Genomic DNA, 26,654 nt, shown 5'->3' on the forward strand with positions numbered 1-26,654 from the left:
GAGAATCACGACACTAGTCTATGGCTCCATGTTAAAATGTCTGGGCGTTTGGAGATTGATATCTGGCTGCTGCCTGGTTAGGTGCAGAAGAAGAAGAAGATCCTGAAGGAGTTGCAGAAGGTTGAGCGCCAGCTGCAGCTGAAGACACAGCAGCAGTTCACCAAAGAGTACATGGAGGCCAAGGGCCTGAAGGAGGAGCAGGAGGCGGGTCAGAGTCAGGGGCCTGGCCCGGGGCCCGGGAGCACCTCCACCGGCTCCCTCCCAATCCCAGCAGGGGCCCTAACGCACACCAGCTCAGACACGGACGAGGAGGCCAACCGGGACGGGGAGAAGGATGAGCTGGCGGTGGAGGACGAGGAGGACGAGGAGGAGGTGAAGACCCGTTAACATATTATCCTGATAAAAAAAACAACAACAACTTTGTATATGTCGAATGCAGTTTTTAACGTGGTCGATGTAGCGGCATCCGATCTAACCCCTTGTGGTTTCCAGGACGACGACGACGAGGAGGAAGAGGACGAGGATGACGACGAGGACGACGACGAAGAGGACGAGGGCTCAGATGAAGAGGTGGAGGGAGAAGACTACGCCAAACTGCCTCAGGTGGACACCATCCTCTACAGGGACGGGCAGCAGCCCCCCCTGCCACCGTCGCCCGTGTCCCAGCCCCCTCCGCCCCCTCTCCAGACCGTCTTCGTTCCCATCCAGCCCCTGCCGGAGTACAACCCGGCGGACTACCCAGGCAGCACCAGCCCCGAGCTGCAGCGGGTGCTGGTCGGGCAGCACATGCTCGGCCAGCAGCAACCGGGCCAGCAGCTGGCCGGCCTCGGTGCCGGCATGCTGGCCCAGCAGGCTCCAGACGGTCTCATGGTGGCCACGCCTGCCCAGACGCTCACAGACACTCTCGACGACATCATGGCAGGTGAGTAAGCGCCCCGCGGGCCGTTGGCGGTGTGTGTGTGTGCGCCACTCTGGGCCCCATGGGTTGCAAGTGACCGATGTTTTCTCGTTGTTGTGTTGCAGCGGTCAGCAGCCGCGTGCCCATGCTGAACACTACCACCTCGCCCACGCCCCTGTCACAGCCACCCACGCAGACGCCCGCTAACATCGCCTCTCCCCCCTCCGTACTGCCCCTCTACCCTTCCGTTGACATCGACGCACACGTAAGACAACACACCACAAGCGCTCGAGAACAAATCAAAACTCAAATTAAAACTTGATGCCTGTGCAATATGAGTTACTGTGACCGTTCCCCTCATCGCGTCCGTCTCTTCTCCTGCAGACGGAGAGCAACCATGACACCGCGTTGACGCTGGCCTGCGCCGGCGGACACGAGGAGTTGGTGTCCGTCCTCATCGCCCGCGGAGCCAACATCGAGCACCGGGACAAGAAAGGTGAACGCAAGAACAAGTACTCGTAACAAAGTCCTGATAATGTAAATGATAATGTACACGTTAATGCCTCGAAGGCCCGTCGATTTCTTTGTCTGCATAATGTAATCATGTGCGCCCGCTCCACCCGTTCCAGGCTTCACGCCTCTTATCCTGGCCGCCACCGCTGGACACGTCGGCGTGGTGGAGGTCCTCCTGGACAAAGGGGGCGACATCGAGGCGCAGTCAGAGAGAACCAAAGACACGCCCCTCTCCCTAGCGTGCTCGGGAGGACGCCAGGAGGTGAGTGTATCTGCGGAAACCTTAAAAAACGCTTTAAGACCGAAGAGATAACATTTTCCCCTATATTGGTTTTCCCTGTCGGCCAACTGTGTGTCTTGCCCTGGTCAGGTGGTGGAGTTGCTGCTGCTGCGGGGAGCCAATAAGGAACACCGTAATGTCTCAGACTACACTCCCCTAAGCCTGGCAGCATCTGGAGGCTACGTCAACATCATCAAGATACTCCTCAACGCCGGGGCTGAGATTAACTCCAGGTGAGGAACATGGACATATGAAATGTTCTGAGATTAACTCCAGGTGGGTATCATGGACATATGAGATGTTCTGAGATTAACTCCAGGTGAGGAACATGGTTACATGAGATGTTCTGAGATTAACTCCAGGGGAGGAACATGGACATATGAGATGTTCTGAGATAACCTCCAGGTGCTCCAGATTAGTTTCTAGCTGTTTCCACCATATACACATAATTGCCTTCCTGCTATGTTGGCATATTGTGTTTCGGGTATATTTACAGACTTTTGTGAACCTGAACATGCAGGAACTGAACTTGTCCTTCTTCCGCCCCCCCCCCCCATTCTTTAGGACTGGCAGTAAGCTTGGCATCTCCCCTCTGATGCTGGCGGCCATGAACGGCCACGTGCCCGCGGTGAAGCTGCTTCTGGACATGGGCTCCGACATCAACGCCCAGATCGAGACCAACCGCAACACGGCGCTCACGCTGGCCTGCTTCCAGGGGCGCGCCGAGGTGGTCAGCCTCCTGCTCGACCGCAAGGCCAACGTGGAGCATCGCGCTAAGGTGAGGCGCTCCCGAGGTCTCGTGACACTCGAGATGGCGGGTGGGTGGGTGGGTGGTTATTAATACATCTGCATAGGTAATCTATAATCTTTTTATTTTCTAGACACTTGGCTGAATGTTACCAGTATCGTTCACCTTTATTGTTCAACCTTTACAACCTTTACAAATGGATGGTTCATCATTATTGTCATACAATGGATTATACTTGATAACTGATCTGGATAATAGTCTTATTAAGGTATATTAATTATTCTTAAACGTATCTGGTGTCCCTTCAAAACAGATGCTTATGGAATGGGTCTAAAAATAAATTCAGTTTTAAGGCTTAACGCATAGAGAGGATAGAGATGCAACAAGCTTTTTTTGGCTGACCCGGATCACCTATCTTTTTAACGGGTGATCAGCCAATCTGTCAATCACAGATTATTATTATTTTTTTTTTTAAGTACTGAAATATATATAAATAAGATTTTTTTATGAAAACCATTGGGCTGATTATTCTTAGTTAGTGAGTTATTGTTATTAAGTTGAGCCGACGGAAATGTGAAGTGTGTTTCTTTCAGAAAAGACGTGACAGCATCTAAACAAAGCACTATGGAGTTTAGTTTGGGGCCAATGGGGCCAACACAAGGGTGTTTATTGTCCGATAACAACCGTTGGACGATCAATCGGTGCATCACTTGTTTTGGATGTCTTATGATCTGTCCATCCCCTGGCTAACTGGGTCATCATGACCACTGTTCTCTGCCTGCAGACTGGGCTCACCCCTCTAATGGAAGCTGCCTCGGGTGGTTATGCTGAAGTGGGCCGTGTGCTGCTGGATAAGGGAGCCGACGTCAACGCCCCTCCGGTCCCCTCGTCCAGAGACACGGCTCTGACCATCGCTGCGGACAAAGGCCACTATAAATTCTGCGAGCTTCTCATCAACAGGTCGGTGCCGTCAAATGACCCAACATCAGTAATTATTTTGTCCTTTCATGGTCAAGTCAGGAAACTGACTAGTGTGCCTTAACTCATTCTGTCCCCTCAACTTCACAGGGGTGCCCACATCGACGTGCGCAACAAGAAAGGGAACACGCCCCTATGGCTGGCCGCCAACGGTGGCCATTTCGATGTGGTGCAGCTCCTGGTGCATGCCAGCGCTGATGTGGACGCGGCCGACAACCGCAAGATCACCCCACTCATGGCGGCCTTCCGCAAGGTGCCTGCAGTAACCTTCATTTTAATGAGCCTCACGGCGAACACCCCGTCATGTGAAGCGGCACCTCTCTAACAGCTTGACTCTTGTCTCTGCTCCCAGGGCCACGTCAAGGTGGTTCAGTATCTGGTGAAGGAGGTCAACCAGTTTCCCTCAGACATAGAGTGCATGCGATATATCGCTACTATCGCTGACAAGGTGGGTGGGACAGCCGTGAATAATGTATAATACAATTATAACATCATGGATTAACGCATCCATGGCAAAATTTTGGTTTGCCATGTACCCACTGTGTATAACCAAATGTATTGGTTGCCTGTTCCAGGAGCTGTTGAAGAAGTGCCACCAATGCATGGAAACCATCGTCAAAGCCAAAGACCAACAGGCAGCTGAGGCAAATAAGAACGCCAGCATCCTTCTGAAGGAGCTGGACTTGGAGAAGGTTAGTCCAAACAAAACCTCTGTATAGTCTCTGGCAAATGGTGTGTTTCCCAAAAACAAGGCAGGCAATCGGTGCTCATCTTGCTCCCTGCTTTGTGTGGTCTTACAGTCCAGAGAGGAGAGCAAGAAGCAAGCTCTTGCTGTGAAGCGGGAGAAGCGCAAGGAGAAGCGCAAGAAGAAGAAGGAGGAGCAGAAGAGGAAGCAGGAGGAAGAGGAGGAGCTGAAGACGAAGGAGGAGTTCTTTGAGATGCAGGATCCGAAGGAGGACTCCGCTGAAGGTCCGAGCCTCCTCGTATCCCCAGTCTAACCCCTGTGCTTTTCCTGTGAAAAATTGTCAATCACCGTTGCTGTTGCTGTGTTTTTAAACATGTGTTTTTTCTCCCTTCAGAAACAGAGGTGCCCATCGATCCTCCCAGTGCGACCACCACCACCACCATCGGTATATCTGCCACCTCCACCTCCTTCTCCACCGCCTTCGGCAAGAAACGTGCCAGTGTGGCCACCACTCCGGGCACTAATCGCAAGAGCAAGAAAAACAAGACCAAGGACTCCTCGCCCAACGAACCCATCATATTACAAGATCCGCAGGTAAACACTACATCATTGATTGCTGTTAGAGCCATACAAACCACCTGCATAGTCAACAATCCACACTGACCGTTGAGCCTAAATAAAGGTTCCCATGACGCGGCTGAAGGCAAACCAACACTGTTTTTTCCTCTTCCCTCCACCAGGTGGCACTAGCGCAACACAAGGCTGACAAAAACAAGATCCACGGTGAGCCGCGGGGCGGAGGCGCCGCCGGCGGCAGTGACTCGGACCCCCTGGACAGCACCGACTGCGCCAGCGAAAGCAGCAGCAGTGGCGGCAAGAGCCAGGAGCTAAACTACCTCCCCGACCTCCCTTCGTCCGCCTCGTCTTCGTCATCCTCTTCGTCCTCGTCCTCCTCCTGCTCAGCCCCCTCCTCCGCGCCGCTCCACTCCCAGGGCCCCATGCCCGGCCCGGAGAAGAGGCACTGCCCTCAGTTACACAGCAGCAGCGGCATCAGCAAGGCCGACAGCAACAAGGTCACCGTCTCAATCTCAAAGCCCACACAGAGGTGAGTTACCGACGCAAACACACGCTGTCCTCTCCTCTTTGTCCCTTTCTCTTGACTATTGATACACGACTCCTGCTTCCTCCTCAGTGGTACATAGAGTGCTCTCATGTGATTTTGCTGTTTGAAGTTTTTTTTTTTTGGGGGGGGGGGGGTGTTTTATTCAACATGTGCTTGGGCTAAATCTGGGGATTGGTTTATTTGTTTCCCTCCAGAGCTCCGGACATGAGCGATTCGATTCCCAGCTCCCTGCCGTCTCCGTTCAAGACCATGTCGCTGCCAGTCACCTCGCCCAACAGCAAGCTCAGTCTCACCAGCCCCAAGAGAGGGCAGAAGAGAGAAGAGGGCTGGAAGGAAGTGGTTCGAAGGTCAGTCACCATTGTATCACCCTCAAGGGTCACGCCCTGAGCAGCAGGGCCGAACCCTTTTTAAGATCCAGTTACTTAAAAAAAATATTGACTTTTAAAGTAACTAGATCTTCAATGTTCAAATGATGCAAGATATTTTGTCAAACTATATGTTGGAGGTTGCCACCCTGTTGCCTCCTGTTTGGTGGTTTTACAAGGTACCAAAAACATGTTCAGGATTAGCATTATGGTGTCTTGACTACTCAATGCCTAGCTATTGAGTTAACATAATTTTAGACTTGCTATAAAATACTTTTTCCCAAAACCTCCTTTTTAACTAATGAAGAACAAAGGTTATATAAGCTGAACATGAATGTCTAGAATTGTAACTCAAACATGGGAATATGTATGAATTAAGTGACAAGCAATTAAAATGAATATTGTAAATTGTAGAGTGAGCTTGAGACCCTTTCACAGCCTGTGGCCTAATGGGGCAAGTTGGCTCTCAGATCGTAACGTTGAAATTTGAATATAAAGTTGAATGCAATATTATTTCAAATATTATTTGACAAGTTTCTCCACTGATTTGTCTTTGAAATGACATTATCACACACTAGTTAAATGTCACACAATGCAAGTCCCCTGCTGTAAACTACAGGAAGGTCTATTATGTAAAAGCCATTGCACATTTGCATAGACGAATTAGGAATTACAAGGATTCATGTTTTTAATCATATAATGGCTGTCATCGTTGATATTTATTTGGAAGTTAATGTTTTCTGGGCTGTTCCTTCCCTTACCCAAGTCTCACTTTAATAAGTATGAATAGCCTTGGAAGAACAGTTAATCTGATATGGCTTTGGTATTCTGGAGATTTGTGTACGCCGCTGTGCTGCAAGTTGGCAACACTAAAGGCCACCACCGTTCCCCCCCCCCCCCCCCCCCCCTTCTCCCGCGTCCTTTTTTACCACCACCTTTTGCCGTCTTGTAAATTCTGAAACAATAAATTCTAATGCCCTCACCGCCACAGTCTGTTAAAGGGTCAGGTTTTTACAAGCCACGTAAAATAAGTTACTGCCTGGTGCTTCTTCACTACCTATTTTTTAACACGTTTCACCATGTCTTCACACGTTCACGCAGCAAACCCCCGGGTGTGTGTCCCTCCAGGTCCAAGAAGCTCTCGGTGCCCGCCTCGGTGGTGTCCCGCATCATGGGCCGCGGCGGCTGCAACATCACGGCCATCCAAGACGTCACAGGGGCGCACATCGACGTGGACAAGCAGAAGGACAAGAACGGCGAGAGGATGATCACCATCAGGTAGGAGGGGGACGCCCACCGCTGACTGATGTAGGCCGTGCCTAGACTCTCTAGGCTGGAGACCTGCAGACACACAGGGGGTGGGGACCTTTAGGCATTGGGGAGATTTGATTTATTTGACCCCCCCCCCAAAAAAAAAAAATCATTGTATAACATGCTTATGCATTGCCAATGCCACTATTAAACGTTCTACCTACTAGAGGGCATTCTACCAATGAACATTTCTAAGTGTAACTCTGCAGTAATTAAGGGTCTCTGTTGGAAATGGCACTCGCATTGTGTTTCTTCTATTGCATTTCTTTTTTTATACATATATTTAGGCCAAAAGAATGTGTTTAAAAGATGCAGTAAATAATGGTAATAAAAAAATGTATGCAATAAAAAATAACACATCGTTAGCTCAACCCAATGCAAGTGCCATTACAATTATTACAGAAATGATTTCTGGGAGTAAGAGGAAAACATGGCAATTCGTCTTTCTACAGAGTAGGCATTGATAAGCAACCAAGCTCGTCCTTTTGAATCAGAACAGTCAAAGTGGGAAACGTCCTCTCGATTCCTTTGTATGTTTGACATGTGAAGAAATTCACATTAAAGTGACTTTGAAAGACTTCCACTCAAATGGGCTGGCTCTACTGGCTTCCCAGACCATTCACCAGTTAGATAACTTTAAAATTCAATATTAATTTAAAATGCTTCCACTTTGAAACATGAAAGAGAACCATAGGCACACAGTTTAAGTGACGTGATTTGGAAAGTTGACTGGAACGTTTTATGGCTTCACTCATCATAAGTCTCAATTCACAACTGTAGGCCTAGCCAGGGCCACCTGGTGGTGAACACGTGTAACTTCACTCGTCCAACTTTAACTTCTGTTTAAAACGATTGTCGAAGTCAAACACAATAGAGGCTGTGTAGATAATCTCGACTTTCCCAAAGAAATTTATTTTACCACCAAGTCCTGAAGTAAACACAAATGAAGGGATTCGTAAGCTTAGAAAGCTTAACCATAGCTCTCTAAGTAGAAACAAGTTAGATTTTTATCTTTAATGCAACATTTTATTTTTCTCTCCAGAGGTGGCACGGAGTCTACAAGGCACGCGGTCCAGCTGATCAACGCTCTGATCCAAGACCCAGCCAAAGAGCTTGAGGATCTCATCCCCCGCAACCACATCCGGGCTCCGGGCTCCAAGAGCTCCTCTGTCCCATTCGCCAGCGCCACGGGCGTCAACAGTGGCTCCGCCGCCGGGCCCAAGGGCCTGAGCTCCCTGGTCACGTCCGCGGGCGTCTCTTTCCAGTCCTCTGCCGCCGCTGCAGCGTCTTCTCAGGCGAGCGGCAAGATGGGCAAGGGGCTGTCGGGCGGCGTGAGGCAGCCCTTCCCCGTGTCACTGCCACTGGCCTACGCCCATCCCCAGCTGGCTCTGCTCGCCGCCCAGACCATGCACCAGATCAGGCATCCCCGACTGCCCATGGCCCAGTTCGGAGGCACCTTCTCACCGGCGGCCAGCACATGGGGGCCCTTCCCCGTGCGGCCCGTGAGCCCCGGCAGCGCCAACAGCTCCCCCAAGCACAACGGCGGGAGCAGCAGCAGCAGCAGTACCGCCGGCCAGGCCCGCTCCGGCTCCGCAGCCCACGGCGAGCCCGGCTCGGTCGTCCTGCCCGCCGGCTCCAATGCGCCCAACACCCACTCGTCTCCGGCTCCGGGATCGCCCCACACGCCCAACCCGACACCCTACAACCCCCAGCCAAGCGGTCCCACCCCTTCTTCCGTCAGGAAACAGCTCTTTGCCCCCGACGCCAAGCCTGTCGGCATCAACCCCATCTCCGCCGCCGGAATGAGTGGCGGCAACGCGGTGCGTAGCGTGGGCTCTCCGGTGCACCATGGCGCGGCCACGACGACGGCCAACGCCTCGCAGCCTCCGCTCGGGGTCATCGCACAGCCCCTCCTCCAGGCGCCCAAGATGGAGTCCAACGCCATGGGCCCCCAGGGAAAGGAGAAGCCCTCTCTCCCTCTGGAGCACCCGCCCATCTCGGTGAGCGACAACATCACCTCGGCGTCCTTCGCGGCCCCCGCCATGGTCCTCCCTCCCAAACCCGAGCCCCGGCAGCACCTTCCCCCGCCTCCGTCCTCCGTGGCGTCCTCCGAGGCCCCGCCGCCACTCCTGCCACCGCAGCAGGGCTCCCACCACCACTCGGCTCCCGCCCCGGTCCTCTCGCACACCCACACGCACCCCAACAACACTGTACCCCACTTCTCCGCGCCGGCCCCCAGGGTCTCCCACCGCATGCAAACTCCTGGGCCGTACTACTCCAACCAGGAGCAGCAGCAACAACAGCAGCAGCAGCAGCAGCAACAACAGCATCAGCAGCAGCAACAGCAGCAGCAACAACAGCAGCAGCAACAGCAGCAGTCTGTGTTTGTTCCGCTCAATCCTCAGCAAGAGCCGCCTAAGCATAACCAGACACAGGGATCTCAGTCCAACCTGCCTCCCCAGGCTCCCGGCCCCCACCAGGTGTCCTCTAACCTGGGGATGATGAACGGCTCCCAGATGCAGCATGGCCCCAACCAAGGCAAGCAGCAGCAGCAGATGCCGCACAACTTTGGTCCAGCCGGCCTCTTCAACTTCAGCAGCATCTTCGACAACAACAGCCAAGTGAGTGTCTGCCTCCTTTGGTACAGAATGAATTTCACACTTGGCCATGGGACACCTTTTTTCCTTTGTAACATTTCACAGTATTCCAGTTATGCCTTAAATCTCCTTCATGAGTTTTGTGTACTCATTAGTCTCCTCGCTGTTCTCTGACCTTCCTGCAGGTGGGGAACAACCAGGTGTGGGGCGCATGCCACCTGCCCGCCCGTTCGCCTCCGGAGCAGTCCTACTCGGCCCCAACGGCTTACATGGGCATGGGCCAGATGGAGAGCATGATGCCTCCTCCACCACAGGACGGCTCCAAAGCCCCAGGCTATCGCTCGGCGTCCCAGAGGATGGTCAACAGCCCCATCGGTAATGACCTGGTGCCACTACTGGCCCATACTGGCCGAGAACACGAAGCTCTTCAGTTGACTGACTGCTGCTTTTGCTCATGTTGATGTACGTGTGTGTGTGTGTGTGTGTGTGTGTGTGTTCCTCCAGCTTTGACCAGCTATGCCACCAGTATCTCTGGAAGCCCTGTGTTTCTGCATGGGCATACAGGGGTGGGTGCACCTTCGTTCAGCAGACAGCACTTCTCCCCGCACCCCTGGAGTGCCGCCACGTCAGGTACGTGTCCTCCCTATTACGCTCCACTTTGATATCATATTATATTGGATACGTGTAGGGAGTGGCTTTGCTCTTATGCAGTGGAGCACAACAACGAGGCATGGACGGACACAAAAAAGCCTTACCATGGGTGTGCACTGACTACCATCTACTCGTGCTTCACCTTCCTCCCCCCCCAGGCGAGTCTCCGGTGCCTCCCCCATCCACAGTGTCGTCCTCGGCCCTCTCTGCGTCCTCCGTGAACCCTCCTCCCCAGCCTAAGCAAGGGAACTCCTCGCAACAGGACCGCAAGGTGCCCCCGCCCATCGGCACGGAGCGGCTGGCCCGGATCAGGCAGACCGGCTCGGTCAACACTCCCCTCCTCACCACCAGCTACACGGCGTCTGTTGGACAGGGCGGCATCTGGTCCTTTGGTGTGGGAAGCGCTTCAGGTGAGCGAAGGAGCATGAATGATGTTGATGCTTAGAACATGAGTCGATTGGGTTTACCAAGGCATGAGGGATTATGATTTAAAAATGTATACATTTGCTCGACTTTCATATAGACTCTCGGATTTATATCCTTGATATGTTAGATCGTTCAGGTAAATGTTTGATTATGGCCAAACTTCGACCCTGATCCGTCAATATGCCTAAAATTCCTTTTATGCACTTTTATGAGACTGAGATTTATTGAAGCTGACCATGTGCATTCCCTTTCACAGAGGCAATGTCTGGCTGGTCCCAGCCCCTCATGAGCAGCCACATGATGCACCCCCAGCTGCAGGCCGAGCAATCAGCCTTCTCCCAGCACCAGCCCATGGAGCAGGACGACACTGGCATTGCAAACCCTGCCAACAGCTACCACCAGCCCCAGCACATAGCCAACAGCTACATGGACTTCCCAAAGGTAACGGTTGTAAACGCAACCATCAGAACGAAACTCCATATATACCACAATGGAATTTATTGGTTATTCATTACATTTTTTACTGATGTGATACTTTAGGGAATGCCCATGTCGATGTATGGAGGAACCATGCTGCCACCCCATCCACCAATGGCTGAGGGGCCGGGGGGACCCATGTACAATGGCCTGCACGCCGGTGACCCGGCATGGAGCCCCATTATCAAAGTGGTCCCGAACAACGCAGACAACTCCGACCAACAGCAGGTAAAGTCCCTTCGTATGCTTTGTTAACAGAGCTTGTGTTTTATCACTGCAGTGAGTCACCGAGTCTATTTAAGGATGTTTATGATCGTCGCCAGGACATTCACTCTCCCGTCTGGCTCCTCTCTCTCTCTCCCTCTCCCTCTCTACCTCAATGCAGGTGTGGCCCGGTACCTGGGCACCTCACGTGGGCAACGTGCACCTGAACCACGTCAATTAAGATGGGCGTCGACGGCAATCAAATGCACAAACGCATGATCCACAGTGCAAAACAGGAAATTCTGAACTGACAAAAAAAGATCGACTAAGACAAATATAAAATAAAAAATACGATTTTGCAAGAGATGTTAACTTTAGTAGACGAGAGAGTGCAGAGCAGTGGCTGATGAATTGGAGGAATTAGTTCTTGACACCATTCTTTGATGTGCCTATCTCGAATAAGAAAAATATAACATGTTGGCGCGAGGGCCGTTAACGGGGGTTCCGACGATGTCTGCAAACAAAACATGCGTGATCACTTGTTCAACAGGATCCATTCTCTGCGTAGTTTAGCGATTTTGACTTAAAACCCACATTACACCATTCTCTGGCTGCAGAGGGGCTCAACGTGACGTACCTATTTAAACTCAGCCCAGAACTAGATGATGATTACCTAAAGAGCGAAAGAAATCAGAACCTTTTAGAGTGGTAAAAACATGTATAATTGTTTACATACTAAAAAGGGTTAAAATGAGAGTAAATTTCATGTCGTATAGTGGCTCTACTTTATGTAGCCTGTATTAATGTGAAATATTTACCTTAATATTCAATAAAAAGATTGAAAAGTAAACATGAGTTCGCTTTTATTCAACTGTGGGGGTTCCTTTTTTTATTGAACGAATCCGATAAATTATATTCATCTTAAGTACTTTTTAAAGGCTAAACATTTGGACAGCCTCCTTAACCACTCTAGGTTTTCAATTCTGATTTATTTACCAGTCCTGTCATGACGGCAAAGGAAAGGTGTTATGCTTGTCTATTGAAGTGATACTAATCCACTGCACCAGACAAACAAAATGCTTTTATTTATTAAATAATGATATTCAGTATACTGTTGCACTCATCTAATGCAGTGTATATGTGCATACACAAACTGAAGGATATATATAGATGGATGATAAAGTAGTGTTGTATACTGTTGTCAGCTCCCAGAATGCAGGGTGTGATGGAGAGCAAGCACTTCAGTCACTTGAATCCTGAGCCAATCTGGTTACGCCACTCAAGATCAGCTGCAAAGCTCTTCTACCAAAGAGTGGCCAGTTCTTTGGCGAGTACTGCCAACCCGTGGCACAAACAAGGACACGGTGGATCTGAGATGATTACTTTGTTGGCAAGGACTACAGGGAAGTGACCTCAATTGTAGAGTGTCATGGCTGGAAAATCTTGTTGCACTAGACTGCTGTTTCTAAACTCTCCCGGGAAAATTCCCTGTCCAGACAGGCAAATACAGTCTGGGTCAACAGACAGACTTGACAATTCTCTGCAAGGAGAGACTAGTGGCCTGAGCTTTGTTTGTGGACCTGGGGTCCATACTGGTGTCTCACTTCCCTGACAGCCAACAACAGGGAGATTGTGACTCAGTAAACTGTATTTAAAACAGTAACTCCATCGCAAGACGATAATATTGTCTTAAAGGGTACATGCACCAACGTGTGTGTGTATATATAAGCCACTCCAACATTAGCATGCATGAAGGGGTGGATAAATAGTGCCAGCTAATTTCAAATGTATTTAATAATTGAAAAGGTCCAGCTGGGCCTGGAGCATTACTGGCCACTAAAAGAGAGGCTGAGTGAGGCCCTGCCCAGCTTGTAGCCAACAAGGGAGGGCTTCATGGAGCAGTATCCCAAGGTCACCCTGTGGGCCTGTTCCCTCCTAGCCACGGAGGTGCTGGACCTGCTGAAGCCCTATGAGCCTCGCTGACGACGTTAAGATAATATGAATAACCTTTATTAATGTATCACTTTTCATAACAGTGGCTAAATGTGCATTTGCCAAATGCTTACAAATTACAAAAAAAAAACAATAACAGCGTAAATGAGATGTCCTCCCTTTGAGGAGAGACAACCATGGACCTATAAAGAAAGGAGACAACCCGCTATGCGTTAGGAGCAGCCACGCAGGGAGGGAGTCGACCACGCCCATGTGAAGGTCGTCCACTCCCCTGAGAAGGTCGTCCAGCTCAAGATTCTAGCGTGATCACGATAAACAACGGACAAATCACACAGGCCACGAAATTGTTTTTCAGTCCCTGAATCCCCACACACACTATTAAATGATGAATGCTGAATTAATTAAATAAATAAATAATTATGTATGAATTATAGAACAACGGGCTGCTCTACAGATTTAGCAAGGACTGTTATTCCTATTCAAACAAACTACTGCCAAGTAAGTGATTTCAGACAATGGACAACGATTTTAGTTAGCTATTGGCACCACACCTGTTCATAACATGGACACACATAACATCGATTTTTTAAAATGATTTAATTCATCTGTCTCTGCTTATGCATTTCGTTTTTGCCGTACAAGTGGTACAATATATATATATATATATATATATATATATGAATAAAAAAAATAAGTGATCGCGCATTATTGGAGCATTTTTTTGTGGGTCGTGGGCATGGGCGTGGCAGAGAATGTAGACGGGCTCTGGTCGTGGAAACATATTACGTCACATCCGGAAACATCCAGGACAGTCATGGCTGCTGCGTCTACTCCCGCGGTCGTCAATACACCAATAACACAGCAATCTGGGTCAATGCCGTTTGATTTTTCCAAGCCTCCGGAGATTGAAGGTTTTACACCAGTGTCGAGGCGGAAGGACGAGACGTTCAAGGAAAAACTGCTCCGAAAAACAAAAGAAAACCCATTCGTCCCCATAGGTGAGTTGCATAAACTCAATCAGCTGGCTGTTGACTGCACGAGTGAACTACCGAAGCAGACTCTGTAGCTCATGCAAGTTAAGTATAATGTGTGCTCTGCGATCCAAGTTTGTTTTCGGACAACAGCATCTTCTGGTAACTGGTTAACCACATTACGTGGATACATATTTTTGTATATTCTGTGGGAGTGTGTATGGGTTGAATGAATTGAGCTTGTTTTAATTTAACTTCATCTCAAAGTGACATTGACTTTTCTGTGTCCTTTACCATAAGTAACCAGGTGTCTGCTTCTCTCCCAGGTTGTCTTGGAACAGCCGGTGCCCTAGCGTATGGACTCCGTGCTTTTCATCAAGGCAAAACCAGGCAGTCCCAGATGTTGATGAGAGGGCGAATCTTTGCTCAAGGCTTTACTGTATTTGCCATAATATTTGGAGTATTTGCAACTCAGCTGAAACCCAAGCAATGAAGGGAACACAGTGTATGCCAAGGCCTATGCATACAGAGATCAAGTTAATTATAAGCTATATATCAGCTACTGATACATACATGTTGTTGAAAATACAAATGGTCTGACAATGACTCAATTGTTCAAATGTTAACAGCTTTTTTTTTTATGATAAATTTGCAACAGTAAAATCTCTATGCAATAGATGTGTCTTCTTTCCGTTATTACATCAGTTTCAGGAAATATAATAAACAGCTCTTAGGTTTTCCAAAGGAGCACTTGATAGAATGCGAAACCATCAAGAGCAGTGTGGGGTTGTCTGGCAGTGTGACTTGGTAAATGAAACGTCAAATGTGATTCCATTCATTTTTATTATTCTTTCCAGTTCCCTTAAAATATTTTTTCCCCTCAGTATTCATAATGGCCATATAGGCAACATGTGAAACACAACTACATAGGCTGTTCTACTGAAATAAACATTTACATTGCTCTTAAAATTACATTTTAACTTACTGGTGGACAAAACATTTTCAATTAAGTTGATTGAATCAAATAAACCCCTTTAAGAATGCAAATGAATGTTTAAGATTGCGTACATTTTGTTGTGAAAACCCTTTCTGCATTTCTAATCAAATATTAACATGTTTTTGACCAAAATAAAATAAAAATGGTAACAGTAGCAGGTCAGAATTAAAAAAGGCCACATGCTTGGATTGCTTACATTTCTAGAGATTTGAAACATAATTCAGTAATCCAGAGAGCAAATTAGAACATAGCATGTTATGTTTTTTTCTTTCACAACAGGCAGAGCTGGTTACAATCTATTTCCTGTTTGGTTGACTTCAACTCAATAAAAAAATTGAGTAATTGACCTAAAATGCTAATTCATAAAAAAAGAAATGACACATCAAAATTGGCAAAAGCATGCAGTCAATTAACATAGTAACTTTGTTAAATGCAAGGGCAAAGTAGAAGGATAACTTTATACAGTAACAATATTTACTTCAGTATAGCTATGGTAAGCTAAAGGATGACCACCCAAATTGAGCAGACTTCTATCTTCCTATCTTCTATCTCTCCCATTCCAGCGAGGTGTCGTTCATCAACAATTTTGTAACATACCGGTCTGCTTTTCAAAATGTTATAAATATCAGGAAAACGTCTCAAAAGTTATGAAGGATATACATTTGTGTGATGCTAACTCAATAATAATAAAAAAATGCGAAAATCAAAAAGGCATTGTTAAATGGATGAAATTGAGTGCACTAGCGAACGAGTGGCGTCTGTTTGAGGGAGATGAGGACCGAGCGCATTCGAGACACGTCCTTCGCCTGCTTGTTGGTCTTGGGGTTGAAGTCACAGAGACGGGCCACCCGCTCCCACTCGGTCCCTGGGGCTCCGGTGTCCCCTCCATCACTCTCCGCCATGAGAGCCTCCTCGGAGGCTCTGCCAGACAGACGGGAAAAGGAAAAAAAGACGTAAGTGAAGGATAATGATGGGAGAAACGGATTAGAAGTGGAACACACTAATACATCTTATGACGAACAGTCCTCTCATGCAATTCTTGCAAATACTCATGAGAAACACCATTGGCTCAAAATGATTTTTATGATGCTTTAAGAAGACCATTCATGAGTAGTAAATGCAGTAAATGATGTTTGGGGACATGCATTCAGCAAACAAGGTGACTAATACTAGTAACTAAATAGGTTTTTGGTTCTCATACAACATAAAAACAACAGGAATTTCTAAACCTACACAAAGCCTATAACATCAGCGTTGGGCTGTTTGTAGAAAGCCTTGTCGGCAATCCTAGTGCGTAGGCAAGGCCGAGAAAGCAGAAGGAAAAGGAGACAGGAAAACAGTGTAAGTGTAGGTAAACAAACACCAAAGGCAATTAAGGGCAAGCTTGAAGGTTATTTTAAGGAAATGAGAGAAGCATCACTAATGAGATGAGTCTAGAAGCACATGATTCAGAACAGTGTCCAGACTATTGGATTAAAGGGCTGGAAGGTGGATATACAAAAATGTGTAAACATGTACTGTAATCATGCACTCCACTCCACTCCCTTTCAACCAGAGGCCTTCCTGTTTGTTATCCTGCTCATTTTGGTTATGTAAACATCAGCCTAGTAAGATCTCATCGTGGTATTTCTCTCAGTGCTTAGAATGGTAGCAGCGGAAACTGGTTTTGACTAGATGCAAAGTGATACCGTGCCAGACTTGGGCAGAGTCTGTTGGAAAGTTTGAGGAAAAGGAGAGGTTAGCTTAATGTGCAGAAAGAATTGAGAATGTGAAAATGATCAAATAAAAAAAAAAAAACACATAAAAGACCCAATATATCACAGAAAACTCCAATAACTCTCAGAGAGTGAAGACGACCACAAATTAATGATAGGATTTGGTCCGAGGAGAAGAAGAAGAAAATCCTTCCAACACATTGCACACAATATCGAATCATGATCTCATTAACCTTTCGATATATAACCATCGGCAGGTCTCCACTGAATCGATTTGACTTCACACCTGTCAGATGAACAGGTGACCCATGAGGCCCTCACTTACCTGTTGTTGGCCTTGTTCTTCTCCATCTGCTCATTCTGGTGTACGTGCCATTCCTCCAACTCCTTCTTGGCCTTCTCCTTCCACTCCGCCTCGGCCGTCTTGGAGGCTGAGTCTTATTGGAGAGCAAGAGCAGAGACCAACGTTAGCATGGGCTGCTGTGTTTGTCTACAAGTGGGTGTGAGACGGGTCAGTATCCAATATTGACTGAAATGGAAAAAAATATCAGCAGTGCTGCTGTGTTTTTTTCTACCGAGCTCTTCGAGGCGGTCCTTCTGTTCCTCCCTCCACTTGCGTAGGCTCTCCGGCTCCTGCCTCAGCTGATCCACCTGGGCGATGGCTGCATAGCTGTCAGTCGGGCCATTGGACTCCTGTACGGGCGGTGCGGGGAAATGTCATGTACTCCTCTGCATCATCAGCAATCAATCACTCCTTAGTGGATCAATTGAGCACTCCGTTGCATATCTGAGAGCTATAATAAGCACTATTGTATTGGAGCATGTCATGAATTATTTAAACACATTTTAAGATCAACATCTTGGTGAAATGGGAAAAGCAGAGTAATAATCATGTTTTTAAAAATACTTACTGGGAACATATCCCCGTTGACAATGGCAGGTTCCTCTCCAAAACCGTCTAAAAGATAGAAACAAGCAAGGATTGGATCTTTAGAGAGCCAATTTACACTCCAGGTTGTTTGCAGGTAATAACAAGTTCCTCAACTGTCACTTTGACAAAGGTAAATTTTCTTTGAGGGCAAAAAAAAAAAAATGTAGATGCACCTGTTTGGTCACTGATGACGTGACATGGCAAATGCCTCCCCCTTAAACAGGCTTTTTTTCTTTAGAGTACCCGGAAGAGAAACCATTTATCATGAATTATGTCTCAACCATACGTGCTTATTGCATATAACACGATTTGGAGAGACGTGTACACACAGCGGTTGAGGTCCATTGACGATGGGTGCATGAGTGTCAAACTAGGTCGCCGCTAGCAAGCGAGCTAACGCGCTAATACGTATCACCTTTGGCGAGCCAGCGCCAGTATAGCTACCATATGGTGTTGTCAAAATGTTAACGTTAGCACATAACAACAACAACACGGGGAACTACACCTCTAAAATGTATTCATGTCACCACCACCATGCCCAATTCAACCCATCGGTAGTTCAGCAGCCCGGCGTCAGGTCAGGGCTCCCTGAAGCTAAGTGACTTTGTGAGCTAACGCTAGCTCCACAACACGGACCGTAGAGGGGCTCCTGGGAGGGCTGCCCGTGCTCGCCGTCGGTTCCTTCCAGGGCTCCGAACCCGTCGTCGTCGTCGTTCTCGATCACCGCGATTTCGTTCTCCTGCTGGGCCAGGAACGCGGCGGCGGGGTCCTCCTCGGTGGCGTGCACTCCGTTGTCAGCCATCTTTTCCCCACACAAGTGAAGTTTGTAGTCCAGTTGGACACAAGCTAGGCGCGGTGAGCAGGGCGATCCCACGGACTGTTGGAAGGACTAATAAGTACACACACTTGTAATAAAAAAACAGACCGGTGTGTGTATGCACTAGATACTTTTCCAAATGGTGTGACTTTGAAGAGGTGTGAAGATTGTATACGATAAGCCACCACCGTCTGGTATGGTCTATAGTGGGTTATAATCCTGAGTGATGATTCATGATTTCTTCACTCGTCCAACCAGTCTGGAGTCAAGTGATGGAGCAGGACGCCCACTCCGCCTGACTGTCTCCATCTGCTGGTGGAAAGAGGTCAACGCAATAACTCATGAAGGACACTGATTCATACTATGTCAATAGCTGTTTTTGGTGAGAACACCTACATTTTTTTAAGGAGCAGTCATATTTTGAATAATTTCTAATATGTATTACATTATATTTTTTTTACTTCAATAAGGTTTGTGGAGAGATATATGCGTGGCAACATTGTTTCCTATGTATTACAGCATTTCCCTCGCATTTCATCTCATTAAACATATCAACAATATGTTTTGTAAAAGCAATATGATAATGGACTGTGTTGTATATTCTCAAGTCCACTCGAACTGAATTTTACTCATATATAATGTGTATAACGTTATCATTATTACCTCTCATTGAGACAACCACCGTCTGTGAACGTCTCCTTGCTTGTCATTATGTTATGTTTCCTTGTGTTCATCCATACACGCATACATACATACATACATACATACATACACATGCAGAACGAGTGAGCAATGTAGACATGGCCCATGTGACCTGCTGACGTTACCGTCGGCTCATTACTAAAGGGAATTTCAGGGAATGATCGCTGCTGCTCAAGAAGGGATCCACGGTTCCTCTCTGACGTTTGCTTTAAGGAAGTCCGAAAGGCTGGTCTACAGCCCCTACTGATATTGATTGAAGTCTTCATCCGACATCCAGACAAAAGTAGCACTACGATGTCTGGCGAAGAACAGAAAGAGGGACAAGAGGTAGGAACGTCGTTTTTTGCATGTATCCGATGGGCTTATTGTATGGTGAAGATAAAAAATAACACGTTTGGCTGAAGTTCGCGTCTTGGAGGCGGGTTGACTTATTTCTAAAACACCGTCCGGTTCGTGGAGAAAGTGACGGGACGGCTGTGCTTCTACAGGCCCAAAGCGGTGGAGAAAAAAACTTTTCCAAAGTTCTCCGTGTTTGTCCCGAGTCGTTCACATCCTTTATTAGGTGATCGCTGTACTTGAATTCGAGGTTAGTTCATTTTTTCCGCAAACGGGGCAAGGCGAGTCGCCTACGTTGGGCTGCGAACTCGTCCAGGGTTATTTTAGGTCTTCAATGTATACATTTACGAGAGTTAGTGGGTATCTAGTAACGTTATTTCCCCCGATTACTTCACTATTCGTATTTCTGCTCTTTTAGTCGCGGTTCATTGCTTTGCTTCAGCATGTCCATTCATTCATTCATTTTCAATAGGTCTTCATTTTGTCGCAGGCTTGACCTCATTCACATGCTGTGTGAATAATGTAGATATCATAATCAGTAGGGCTTCCCCGTCTATCTATTGGGGTTCATATATTTTGCCAAAGGTATGTGCTACTGACACTGTAACCTAATTTGCTTTCTTTGAAATGACATCGATTCATGTGTCATAGCCATGTTATAGCTGTGGTACACTTGGCTTCCCATGTTTTCCTTACTATTGATTTGATGGCTGGTAATACGTGAACCTCATTGACATAGAGGAAAAACGGCGTCAACAGCGAGTTAACTTAAAAAGGCAACAACAGCAAAGATCATTCTACCTCTGTTACTATTAGTAGGAGGTCATAAATTAGTCTCTGGTTAAGTTGTCTTGTGCCTAGCCTACTTTGTGTTTGTATGTGCACTGTATTAGTAGGCTTCTTTCTAGGCAATCCATAGATATAATGTCAAATATAATCCTTTATGAAAGCTCTTGCCAAGTTATATACTATATATATTTATGAGATGGACCTTTTTAAATGTACTGTCACCGTTTTTTCTGCATCATTCTTTGTATTTTTTTATATTTGTTACTATTAGTTAATCCTAATATGTGTTACATTAGGAGGGTATAACTACTTAATTGTTGGTTTGGTTAAACTTTGCTCTAACTTTCTTGCAAGTTTGCAAGTATGTTCAACTTTTGTAGTTCATGGGGTTTCCATTAAGCTCTCTTGTGGAATTGAAGAGAGTAGCATATCACAGAGTACAGTAGAATATAATGGAATAGATTAGGTTGTTGTGCTTTTTTCTGTGCAATTCTGGTGCCATAGGTACGAGTAGTCGTTCCCCCTCTCTCTCTCTCTCTCTCCCTCTCCCTCTCTCTCTCTCTTTCCCCCCCTTCCCTCTGTGACTCATGGGGGTGTTGGGCTGAAATAGTTTGGTGTAGTTTTACATTCCTTATATAGCCTCTGAGGAGTGTAGAGGCAAGGGCTTGCCTGTGTCGCAAGAAAAAAAAGAGAGAGAGGGGGGGTGGGGGGGTTGGGTTTGCCAACAGAGCGAGCAAGAGAGAGCTATCGCACAAAAGTCAGCTTGCCTAAGCTCACCCGCTTTTTACTCTTCTCCTTGGTCTGGGCTGTTGGCCAGTCCCACAGTTTAAGGTAGGTTTGCATGGACACATGGTAGCCAAAGTGTCATAAAGAGCGCTGGTACCTTTAGACATGGGGCTCGGGGGAGGAGCATGACTTGGAGTGGGGTTACAGGTACAGAGGTCAGTGGTGCTGGCCTGCGAATCACTTGGTGAGCCCCGGCCACATTGATCTGGGTCTCAAGTTGCCCTTGGTTCTTAAAATGACATTGGCTTTATTTGTCATTTTGTTTTTAGCTTTGGACATCCATAATAGCATGGGATTAAATTGTTTCAATTCAGGTTGAATGTGTGTCTATTGATTTGTCTGTTCATACTTTTATATTCTTTGCGTTTACGGTATGTTCGATCATGATGGCGATAGGTTTCTGACACTTTTCGCACAAATGAAGTTCCTACCTGGAGAATGTAGTGAATTCTCTGCGCAGTGTCAGAATCAATGTTCATCACGTTCTTGCACAAATGGGCATAATAAGTAATAAAAGTAATTTGCACCCATCACCTACCTTTTAATGATTCATTTTAATCAGAATTTGAACCGGTTACACCTGTTTTAATAAAAAATATATATCTTGGTGACGATATCACTTTGCTGCTCATACATTTGCATGGAATGGTTCCACACGTGAGAAGCAAAAAAATATCTTGGTGACGAATCAATATCACTTTGCTGATAATATGTGTGGAAACATTTCATGCAAATGTATTCAAGCGACGCCTGGAATACTTGTTTGATACCGAAAAATGTATGATTTAACCATGCATCCAGCGCTATCAGAATTAATGAAGTGTGTTGTATTATTTCTCCTTATTTCTTACCCAAGGCCATGAACGTCTACAGCATTACCCTCGCCGGCCCAGCACCATGGGGCTTCAGGCTGCAGGGTGGGAAGGACTTCAGCATGCCCCTCACTGTTTCAAGGGTAAGAATGAGAATATCTTTATCTCCTGGTTTTATTTATTGCTTATAATGCAGCTTATGTCCTGCGGGTCCTTTCATCGATCAAGTCAATTTTTTTTTATGTTGTTGTATTATCATGTCTTCAAGGACTGCTTCAGTGTGTTCACTAGTTGTTTATTCAGTTTTCATGGAGATGGATTCTATTTGAAGACTTGTACTTGTTACATTGGTGTGTTTATCATTTTTGAGTCTGACACTGTGACTGTTTGAGTTCCCAACCCTTACTGTTTACAAGGACATGTGTTTTTCTTGGAACACGCTTTGCTTTTTCTTTCGCTCGCCACACCTTGACTAAATGGATCTTCAAATACTCTGTGCACTTTGGTCACTGAGGAAAAGAGCTACAACCACTTTCCTTACCATATAAGAGCAGTGTTTTCTCAACACACGCACAAATGTGAACACGCACACGCTCATAAAATCATTCCAACATTGCTGCCAGAGATTTGCTCACACAGACCTGACATTCTGTTATGCCTTCGTCTTCATTGGCAGTGTTTTATTGCGACCTTAGAGGCCCGTTTGACCTATAAACGTCACACAGATTTGCATATGACAATTAATGTTGGCAATTTTCTGTTACAGAGATTAATACAAGTTGATTGATAGCCTGGTATGAATCCATCCATCCAGAATGACCTTGAGTCTCTAAAAGTTACCTGGGCCGACCATAGTGCTCCAAACATACCCAATGGAAAATACTCATTATGGCAACTTGATGGCGTTTTTAATCCGAGTTTTGATCATTACATTCATCACAGTACAACAACACCAACCTGTTGTCTTTGTACAGTAATACAATTGTCGTACTGTGAGAACATGCTCTATCCGGTGTATTTATTGTCGTGGCATAACTGCAAGGTAGAGTTATTGTGTGTAAGCAAGTAGTTGTCGAATTGACACAAAGCTGCAGAGAGGGAAGCGGTTGTCACGGTCCTGTCAGTACATGTCTCATACCTGCCTGTCGAGCTGGCAGCCGTCAAAGTCGGGAGGAAAAAAAACAAACAGAATATTCCTGTTGGATGCATGACAGTGAATAGTTTCTCATACCCTAAAAGAAGGATAAAGAGTTTGAGGATCTTTGTGTGATGAATGCCTAAAACTAAACTTTGCGATTGTTGGGGTGTGATTCACAACTTAACTAGGAGGAATGTCACTGCTCTGGCTCCACTGTTATTCATATTATTCTTGGCTAATCATCAGCTGGTGTACTATTTCCCCACAGCCAAGATACATTTCAAACTGCTTTCCTTCCTGTCCATAATTTAGTTTTTGTTTTTTATCCAGTTCTCTAGGAAGTCTTACCCACCAACCTTATCACCTTAATATATCCTTTCATTGTTAGACATGGTAGCCTGCGGCGATGATGGATCCCAGACCTGCAAAAACAATGATGTAATGGGAGGTGTGGGCAAGGAGGGGAGATTTAATGACTGGTTAGCGACTAATATACCCCTAGCTTGTTCCCCTAGTCTTCTAGGCTTTAGGGTACCGGAGCACAAGATATATGTCTCTGAGTAGTTCTCTGAATTTCTCTGTCTCTTGTGTTTTTAAGGCCGCCGGCTCTTTTTGTTTTACTATGTTGTCATGAATGGCTAGTCAGTGAATCACACAGACATGACACACGAATGGAAACAGTCCATCCAGAGGAAGTAAACATAAAAGATGTTCAGTATTCCACCTTGACATGAATGACTGTGGGATAAGCCAAACCTAGAGAGCCCTGGCTAACTGCGCTTTCATTCAGTGTGTGGTCTTGTCTGACTCTGAAAGCCCATGAGATATGCATCTCTTCCAAGGGGTTCTATTAGGAGAGATTACACCGCAACAAACACGAAGAATGACAGGACAAAAGGCTATGCTAAACGCTAAGGGGCAAAGAGATCACTATTGATAGTGCCAGAAAGATCAATGCTGCCAAGTGTTTTTTTTGTGTTCACTTGGGGATTAGCAAATATTTGGGGGGTTGTTGAGCTATCTAATAGTTACTAATAGTTATTTGGCTGACTTGGTCTAGCTATGGCTGATCTGGTTTCTGTTCTCTTTTTGTTCTAATCCCCCCTCGCTTTAACTATTGTAAATACGAGCAATTCTTATTTTTTTTCGTTTTATCGATTTTAGAAAGTCCTGGGGATGTTCGTCCTGCTTTCACAGCGAGCTGTGAGAGTTTCATGACAAAACGCTCACTACTTTCCCATTTCCTCCCGAGGTCCTCCCTGGCCCTCGAATGTTTCACAGCATTCCTGGGATTGTTCACATATCCATCCTGTCACTACCAACAGAGCACCCCCTTCTCTTCCCCCCTCAGTGTCCCATATGTTGTCCGGCGCCCTGTTCTCTCCACAATACAATGGGCCAAACCTCGGGCAATACCTTCCCCAGTTAAGTCAGTGTCAGGACAGATTGTTATTAACACACACACACACACACACACACACACACACACACACACACGCACACGCACACACGCACGCACAGACGTAGCCTCCAGCAAGCAGCTCCCCGATGAGAATCCATCTCCACTATTAATCTCTGATCTCCCGACACTGGGACTCCATAAACGTTATTATTATTGGATACAAAGGAAACCCCCCTCCAAGAGCCACAGGGTCTCTAGCAGAGAGAACACTGGAGTCCCACCACAGGCTAGGAGGTAGCCGCCGATGATGTCATGTTAATATGCAAGTGGGTGAGATTAGCTGAACGTCGGCAACACCTCCGTAGCTGGTTATGTCACAGAGTGTTCCCCGGCTTGTGTGTGTGTGTGTGTGTGTGTGTGTACTGTTTATATGTCTTGGGCCATCTGTGTCACACACCGTCTTATAAGGTATAAACAAAAAAATACACACAGCTTTTTTTTTTTTCCTCCATCTCCGCCTAACCTCGATAAATAAGTAATTCGACGACAACTGGAGTCTCCATGGGAGGTATTGTGTTTGCTTGCCAGCTATTTGGACGCTGATCGCATAACAACGGGACGGGTGTACCGACGTTTGTGTGTGCGTGTGTGTGTGCGTGTGCGTGTGCGCGTGTTTTCCAGGGCCGTTGGTGTAGGGCTGTCTGTTCTCGGCCCAGCCGGTACCGCCCGCACCACATGGCTGTAGGTTTGCCTTTCCATTTCTCTGAGGGATATTTATGGACGTTGCATCAGCTGTGCTGTTGCCAGTGATGTAAGGGCAGACAGCTCGTTGGGCCCCCAAATAGCTGGGGAAGGAATAAAAAGAGGGCGCTGCCAGGGACTTGGATGGCTCCAAACATTCACAACCCCCCCCCCCCCCCCTCCCCAACCCTCCTTCTCCCTTTCAATGAACTCTGGCAGTATTTGTTTAACCAACGGAGAAAGAAAGTCAAACTTAATCGGTGTGGGATTGCGAGACAGACCGTATCTAAAGCCCCCCCACTCCCTCCCGCAGTGAAGGGACGCTCCCGGTGGATGAATTCCAAAATATCGCGTCTCGGAAAAAACGTTGGCCATCTCTTTGAAATTTTATAGCCCACGAAAATATCACCGTCAACGTCGCCGCTTGTCCGAGTGCGCTCGGAGAAAGACGAGGGCCACCAGCTATTAGGCCTAACTCCTCAATTATGGATAGCTCGGGTCCTATAAATGATGTTGTGCCATAAAATCTGTCCCGAGATATCCCGCCAATGATCAACAGTCATATTTGCCCTGAATCATTTATGATGATGTATGTAGGCGTGATGTATAATGCAGCTGTTGCGAGTTTGTCCGCGGCTGGAGACGAATGAGTCCTATTAAAAAGCCATCGTTTGTGAATAGGTGGCCAGGCCGCGGGCCTGCCGTGTGAGCCCCCCCCCCCCCCCCAGCCCCCCCCACCTACTCGTCTGGAGGTATTGGCGCAATGTGCTGCATGGACAGGGCTTGTTTTCCACACTGTCCTTCGGCGTGTTGACTGACCCTAGGAGGAGGAGCAGGGAGGCGGGGGTTGGGTGGGTGGATAGGGGGGGGAGGGGGGCAGGTATAGGGTGTCTAGTATGCCCCCCCCCCCCCCCCCCACCCGGGCAAAGCTCTGAGCACAGCAACTTTACTGCTGCCGCCCCTGTGAAGAGGGAGAGCAGCTGCACCGCACCGAGTCTGAGCGAGCAGCACAGGTGTCTGCGTTCGTCAGCTACCCCGGTGTGTGTGTGAAAGTACTCACACACACACACACACACACGTACACACCTGAAAATACACCTATTAGCGCCACACACATGGAAATACACATGCTTATAAAGACACACACACACACACACACACACACACACACACACACACACACACACACACACACACACACACACACACACACACACACATCAACATGTATGCGGGTAGCTTCCCAGTTCTTTTCATCTTTCCCTGCTTTTACTTTTTTTTGGGGGGTGGTGGGGGGGGGGGGGGAGT

At 47.2% G+C, this 26,654-nt stretch overlaps 4 protein-coding genes across 15 annotated transcripts in view; 3 read left to right on the forward strand and 1 right to left on the reverse strand.

Annotated features, from left to right (window-relative positions):
• ankhd1 (ankyrin repeat and KH domain containing 1) overlaps window positions 1-12,106 on the forward strand; it is a 30,631-nt gene extending 18,525 nt beyond the window's left edge. For 5 of the 9 annotated variants that reach the window (XM_084469882.1, XM_084469881.1, XM_084469885.1 and 2 more), the window contains exons 17-39: window positions 82-372; window positions 493-922; window positions 1,024-1,163; window positions 1,283-1,394; window positions 1,528-1,673; window positions 1,782-1,924; window positions 2,256-2,469; window positions 3,224-3,399; window positions 3,508-3,670; window positions 3,770-3,865; window positions 3,993-4,109; window positions 4,218-4,386; window positions 4,497-4,696; window positions 4,843-5,207; window positions 5,420-5,572; window positions 6,692-6,868; window positions 7,944-9,522; window positions 9,684-9,873; window positions 10,003-10,128; window positions 10,308-10,559; window positions 10,832-11,016; window positions 11,116-11,280; window positions 11,438-12,106. In XM_084469882.1, coding sequence (XP_084326008.1) covers window positions 82-372; window positions 493-922; window positions 1,024-1,163; window positions 1,283-1,394; window positions 1,528-1,673; window positions 1,782-1,924; window positions 2,256-2,469; window positions 3,224-3,399; window positions 3,508-3,670; window positions 3,770-3,865; window positions 3,993-4,109; window positions 4,218-4,386; window positions 4,497-4,696; window positions 4,843-5,207; window positions 5,420-5,572; window positions 6,692-6,868; window positions 7,944-9,522; window positions 9,684-9,873; window positions 10,003-10,128; window positions 10,308-10,559; window positions 10,832-11,016; window positions 11,116-11,280; window positions 11,438-11,497 — 5,649 coding nt within the window. In that variant the 3' untranslated portion in view covers window positions 11,498-12,106. The remainder of the gene's footprint in view (window positions 1-81; window positions 373-492; window positions 923-1,023; window positions 1,164-1,282; window positions 1,395-1,527; window positions 1,674-1,781; window positions 1,925-2,255; window positions 2,470-3,223; window positions 3,400-3,507; window positions 3,671-3,769; window positions 3,866-3,992; window positions 4,110-4,217; window positions 4,387-4,496; window positions 4,697-4,842; window positions 5,208-5,419; window positions 5,573-6,691; window positions 6,869-7,943; window positions 9,523-9,683; window positions 9,874-10,002; window positions 10,129-10,307; window positions 10,560-10,831; window positions 11,017-11,115; window positions 11,281-11,437) is intronic. The other 4 variants (XM_084469888.1, XM_084469886.1, XM_084469889.1 and 1 more) reach the window with 2 other exon arrangements.
• A 1,905-nt stretch (window positions 12,107-14,011) lies between these two features.
• higd2a (HIG1 hypoxia inducible domain family, member 2A) lies at window positions 14,012-14,856 on the forward strand. Its single transcript, XM_084469880.1, has 2 exons — window positions 14,012-14,207; window positions 14,507-14,856. The coding sequence occupies exons 1-2, from the start codon at window positions 14,024-14,026 to the stop codon at window positions 14,671-14,673; spliced, it is 351 nt and encodes a 116-aa protein (XP_084326006.1). The 5' UTR covers window positions 14,012-14,023; the 3' UTR covers window positions 14,674-14,856.
• Window positions 14,857-14,995: 139 nt separating this feature from the next.
• On the reverse strand, window positions 14,996-18,923 carry cltb (clathrin, light chain B). Of its 3 annotated transcripts, XM_084469875.1 has the most exons (7): window positions 18,460-18,923; window positions 17,804-17,850; window positions 17,468-17,585; window positions 17,218-17,329; window positions 16,866-16,886; window positions 16,411-16,464; window positions 14,996-16,098 (listed from the first exon to the last, which is right to left on the reverse strand). In XM_084469875.1, exons 1-7 carry the CDS (start codon window positions 18,623-18,625, stop codon window positions 15,918-15,920), a joined length of 699 nt encoding a protein of 232 aa, XP_084326001.1. In that variant the 5' UTR covers window positions 18,626-18,923; the 3' UTR covers window positions 14,996-15,917. The 3 variants fall into 3 exon arrangements, with proteins under 3 accessions (XP_084326001.1, XP_084326002.1, XP_084326003.1); XM_084469876.1 differs by lacking the exon at window positions 16,411-16,464 and having other exon boundaries at window positions 18,460-18,920; XM_084469877.1 differs by lacking the exons at window positions 16,411-16,464; window positions 16,866-16,886 and having other exon boundaries at window positions 18,460-18,912.
• Window positions 18,924-19,509: 586 nt separating this feature from the next.
• The window catches only part of LOC311345473 (PDZ and LIM domain protein 7-like), a 20,544-nt gene continuing 13,399 nt past the window's right edge, over window positions 19,510-26,654 (forward strand). Inside the window, exons 1-2 of one of the 2 annotated variants that reach the window (XM_084469878.1) lie at window positions 19,510-19,669; window positions 22,110-22,208. In XM_084469878.1, the coding sequence (XP_084326004.1) occupies window positions 19,637-19,669; window positions 22,110-22,208 (132 nt within the window). In that variant the 5' untranslated portion in view covers window positions 19,510-19,636. Of the gene's footprint in view, window positions 19,670-21,248; window positions 21,299-22,109; window positions 22,209-26,654 lie in introns of those variants that run through there. The other variant, XM_084469879.1, reaches the window with a different exon arrangement.

The sequence above is a fragment of the Micromesistius poutassou genome, assembly GCF_964030765.1.
Source record: "Micromesistius poutassou genome assembly, chromosome: 6".
NCBI lineage: Eukaryota > Metazoa > Chordata > Actinopteri > Gadiformes > Gadidae > Micromesistius > Micromesistius poutassou.